At 64.8% G+C, this 4,778-nt stretch overlaps 1 protein-coding gene across 1 annotated transcript in view; it reads right to left on the bottom strand.

Annotated features, from left to right (window-relative positions):
- The window catches only part of LOC100543188 (serine/threonine-protein phosphatase 2B catalytic subunit gamma isoform-like), a gene marked incomplete at both ends in the record, with an annotated part of 6,292 nt that extends 4,354 nt beyond the window's left edge, over positions 1 to 1,938 (bottom strand). Inside the window, 3 exons of the mRNA XM_010727929.2 lie at positions 14 to 125; positions 1,434 to 1,558; positions 1,722 to 1,938. Of these exons, the coding sequence (XP_010726231.2) occupies positions 14 to 125; positions 1,434 to 1,558; positions 1,722 to 1,938 (454 nt within the window). The remainder of the gene's footprint in view (positions 1 to 13; positions 126 to 1,433; positions 1,559 to 1,721) is intronic.
- Positions 1,939 to 4,778: the final 2,840 nt, after the last annotated feature.

The raw sequence follows: 4,778 nt of genomic DNA, 5'->3' as shown, positions 1-4,778 counted from the left end.
CGCTGTGACTCACACTCCTGTTTGAAGGTGAAGTACTCTGTCAGGTGCCTGCACTCGTGGTTCCCTCGCAGGAGGAACAGCGTTTTGGGATGGTTTATCTTCAAGCTCCATAAATACAGCACGCACTGCAGGAAGGGGAAGGAGGGGTGAGGGGACATCACGAAACCCCGTCGCAGGGGCTCGTGGCTGCGGGCTGCACCACAAACTGCTGGGTGGACGCCCGGAGAGGAGCCCTGACTGCAGCCCAGCCCTACAAGCAGCCGCAGATCTCAGAGCCGCAGCCCTACAGAGCAACTCCTGCCCTAAATACGAGCACAAACGGGGTCGGACGCAGCGGCAGGCAGCTCCAGCTGCGTGCAGCCAGCAGAAACAAGGCCTGATCGCATCGGTGACGGAGGGATGCTCCACAGGGGCACTGAGAACAACGCTGTGGTGGGAAGCTCCGACCTGCAGCTCCGCACCGTGCTGCTGAGGTCTCTATTTCAGCTTTAACCACCACCCAGAAGGCGGTGAGTTGAAGCCTGGCTAAATTAGGGGACGTGCGACTCTTAATTAGCCGGCGCTCGTGCGTCCCGTTGTAATTGGATTTGAAAAAGCGATCCGGCAAAGGTGCGCGGCACCACTGCTGCACCTCTGATGATGCACAGACTGCATTCCTGCTCACCGCACAGCTGAACTCAGTGCCCCGCAGGGCGCTGCGCTGCAGCTCTCGGGATGGCACAGATCCCTCCTGCAGGAGCGCAAATGCAGCTGGAAGCCATGCAATGCACAGCTGCTTTGCAGGAAGCTCCGTCCCCCCTGCAGGGAAGCCCCCAGCCCCACGCTTCCCGCTGCCCCACGGTGATGCACAGCAGCTCTCCCTCTGGTTGCAGAGATACGAGCTGCCAGCCCCGTGCTGCTGCACAGCCCAACGTCCAGCTGCAGGCGGGTCCAACCTGGCAGCACCTCAGAAGCCCGCTGCAAGGACCTGGCCTTGGTGTGAGCTGCAAAAGTGGCTCACGGGGCCAAATGCAGCCTGGGGGTGGAGGGGGGAGTCGGTGCAACATGCAGCTGGAGGAGGGGTCTGCATGGAATGTAACCTAAGGGGGGGTCAGTGTAAAATGCAGCCTAAGGGGGTTCTGCATGAGATGCAGCTTAAGGGAGGTCTGCGTTAAACGCGACCTAAGGGAGGTCAGTGTGACAGCAGCCTGAGGGGGGCTGCATGACCTGCAACCTACAGGTCAGTGCAAAATGCAGCCTCAGGGAGTCTGCGCGGAATGCAACCTGATGGGGAGGGGAGGGGGAGTTTAAAATGCAGCCGGAGGAGGGTCTGCATGGAGTGCAACCTGAGGGATATCAGCGCAGACCCCCGAGGCCGCATTCTGCATGGAATGCAAGCTGAGGGACACGACGTGCGCTACGTCTGCCAGCTCCAGGCTCAGCCTCACGCTCACCTCTATACTGAAGTAGCCCCTGTCCACGTAGTCGCCCAGGAAGAGGTAGCGGGTGTTGTTGGGCGATCCTCCCACCTCGAACAGCTTCATCAGGTCAAAGAACTGCCCGTGGATGTCCCCGCACACTGGGGAGGAGGAAGAGCACACAGGAGGGACGGAGTCAACGCCCAGAGGGCGGCCGTGGCAGCGCAGGGATGCCCCCGAGCCCAGCGGGACGGACGCGGCACGTCCGCAGCAGCTCAGGGAAGCCCCGCAGGCGGGACCCCGCGGCTCCGTTTGGGCTCTGACCTGTGATGGGAGCCTCCACCTCTATCATGGTCTTCTCGTGCCGCAGGATGGCCGCGCCGTCGTTGATGATCTTCAGGGCCGCGTCCTCCTCCAGGCGGCCCTCCTTCACCAGGTGGCTCTTGAGGACGTCCAGGCGCGGTTTGCCGTCCTCAAACACCTCCTTCAGCGTCAGCCGCTGCGTGGGGGGGAACGGCACGGCTGGGGGGGAAGCGTTGCGTCAGCAGGGCTGCGCTGCGATGCACCGCAATGCACCGCGTGCAGGGCCAGGACCTCGAGCGGAACGGAAGCGCAGGCACAGAGGGCTGCGTTAGATGGGAGCTCCGTCTGTGCTCCTCGCTGCCTCAGGGATGGGAGAAGGCTGAGCAGCTCCAGCAGGGCCGGCGCTGGGCAGCGGGCTGAGATCGCAGCCGGATGGTCCAGGACCCCCAGCGCACCCACGGCCACGGGGAGGGGGAACCGTGAGCCCCCGCTGCGGCCCTGCTCCGTGCTCAGCGAGGGGAAGCACTGCGCCGAGGCTGTTCTGTGCCCTGCTAAAGGCAGCCTGGAGCCCAACAGGTCACCACGCAGCCCGTCCCCCCTGAGTGCCAGCACAGCAGCTTTCTGCCTGCAGACCCCAGCGTGAGAGCCGCAGCCCTCACTGCACGTTGGGGTCCGTGCAGCAGTGGGACAGGGAAGGAATGTGGGTGGGGACGGCCCGAGTGCTGCAGCACACAGTGCTGGTGGGCACCAAAGGAAGCCAGAGAACATCCCAGGGCAGAGCAGGGAACCCCCCTCGGCTCCACAGGGAGAGCACCCAGCCCCTGCTGCCCCCTCCAGCCCCTGCTGCCCACCCCCCCAGGGCTGAGGGCACAGCTTAAGTCATTAGTGCTGTCATTAGTGCTGTCATTAGTGCTGTCATTAGTGCTGTCATTAGTGCTGTCAATGTGAGTAATCCCGTTAGCCAGAACTCGTGCTAAGGGCTTTAGGCTGCAAGGAGCTGACACAAACGTCTGCTGCGCGCTCCTCTGCAAGGTGCCCAGCTCCTCATGGGGCCATGCAGCAGAGCTCCCTGCAGGGATGCAAAGGGGCCCAAATGCAGCCCTGCAGCCCCACGAGGGCCCCTCTGCTCCCACCCGCACAGCAGTTGCGGCACCAAACCGACCTCCTGGCTGCTGCTCCAGAGCGGTGCGATGGCTTAAAGGGTCGGCTGTGCCCAAAGGAGCACAGGGCGAGCAAAGGGGCCAGCACAGCTCTGCTGCAGAAAGGCCCCAATGCAGCACCAGTGCCGTGTGAACCCCTGCACGGGGAGCACGGCTTGTTTACGCACGGCACGGCCGCCGGGATGCCTGCACCGAGCAGCACGGCTGCATTCATGACTGAAAAAGGAGCTCCCAGGCTGGGATGGCTGCTGGAAGGTGCTCACCCCGCACGGCACTCGCAGAGCACGATGCCAGCACGCTGCGCGGCGCTGAGCTCACACACCCCCCATGCAGCCCCACTGCACCCACGCAGACGCAGCGCCAAAGCAGCCTGCTGCTTGCGGGTGGCTCTGGGGACAAAAAGGCCCTTTTTGGTGCTCCGGGGCCGTCCTGGCCCTCGGGTGTACGATGGGTGGAACAGACAGACCCACCGCCACGCCTGGGTGCTGGGCAGGGCTGTCTGAGGGCGGAGGAGGAACCGCGCTGGGGGCAGAGGGACCACATGGAGCTGCCCACCCCGCTGCCGGGAGCAGAAGGACACCTCCTGCACCGCTCAGGGATGCTCGCTGCCAGCTCGGTGCCACTAATCGCGCTAATTGCGCTAATTGCAGGAGCTCACGGCCCCCTCGCTGGATGCAGAGCACACTGCAGGAGTGGATGCCGGCACCGGGGCTCCATGGTGGGACAGCAGGGCTCCACGGGGCCAACCCTGCCCAGCTCCACCAGCCGCAGCCTCTCGCAGAAGGGAGCTCACCCAAGGGATGGGGGGAACCCTGAGCTCCACCACCTGCTCTCACAGCACCGCAGGCTGACGGGGCTCCGCTAATTGCTCGTTAGGCAGGCGGTGCCCAACTGCAGGCCCTCCCTCCTTCCTGCTGCGCAACGGCACCGAGCAGCCCCGGCAGGGAACACCTGGAGCGTGGCAGGATCCCAATTCAGATCCGCAGGGAATATCTTTAGATTAGCGGGCAGCTCTGCCCCCACAGGGACCCCGGGATTTACCTAAATAGCTTCTCCAGCTCGCTGCTCAGGGCTATTTTAAGCCAGCACCCTGCCCTACTTCCCCCAGCGCCGCGGAGCTGCAGGGCACTGCTGGACACACGGGGCTGAGAGGAACAGCAGGCGTGGGCTGCAGGCTGCCCTTAAACCGCCAGGAAGCAGAGGAAGTGCTGCCTCGGACTTCTGGTTCATTTTTGGATGAAGCACTGCGTGACCCCACGAGCGTCCGCCCCGCGGCCCCACGGTGCTCCCGCCGCACAGGGGCTGCCGAGCACCCACGGGTGCTGCTCTCGGGGCTGGCAAACCCAAACCTCCCAGCCCCACGCAGGCGCATCGCTGCCCCGTGACACCGCTTGCTGTTTCCAGCCCCGCTGTGCTCCTCACCCCCAGCGGCACCCACCTGTGCCCCCACAGCACCCAGCACCCCCACCCTGAGCCGCCCCCCATCAGCTCCGAAGTGCCAGCACCAAACAGGGCACGGCAACCGCGGCCCCACGGCCAGCGCCGTGAGCTCCCCTGCTTCTCCCTTCCAGCAGCCACAGCGCTCCCTGCACCCCCTGAGCCCCGCACAGCCGCAAACCCACGGGGAAAAAATCAGCTCCGCAGCTGCACCCACAGCGACGCAGAGCCCCGTGCGTCTCCTCGGTGGGGACGACGCCACGTCCTGCTGCCCCTTGGACACCCGCTGCGCTACGGGGCACCTCCTGGTCACAGAGCTGCTCTGCTCCGCTCCACGACGCAACGCAGACGCAGACAGGTGTGCTGCCGTGCCCAGCTGCACGCACAAAGCAGCCCCGCAGCCCTGCCTGCACCCGCTGCAGCTCAACGAACCCTTGGCTCCACGTCCACCCGCAGAAGCGGTTCGGCACCAGAGGGGGGG

The sequence above is a fragment of the Meleagris gallopavo genome, unplaced genomic scaffold (genome assembly GCF_000146605.3).
Source record: "Meleagris gallopavo isolate NT-WF06-2002-E0010 breed Aviagen turkey brand Nicholas breeding stock unplaced genomic scaffold, Turkey_5.1 ChrUn_random_7180001950499, whole genome shotgun sequence".
Lineage (NCBI taxonomy): Eukaryota > Metazoa > Chordata > Aves > Galliformes > Phasianidae > Meleagris > Meleagris gallopavo.
Note: the sequence above shows the minus strand (reverse complement) of the source record. Positions and strands in the feature narration are given on the sequence as shown.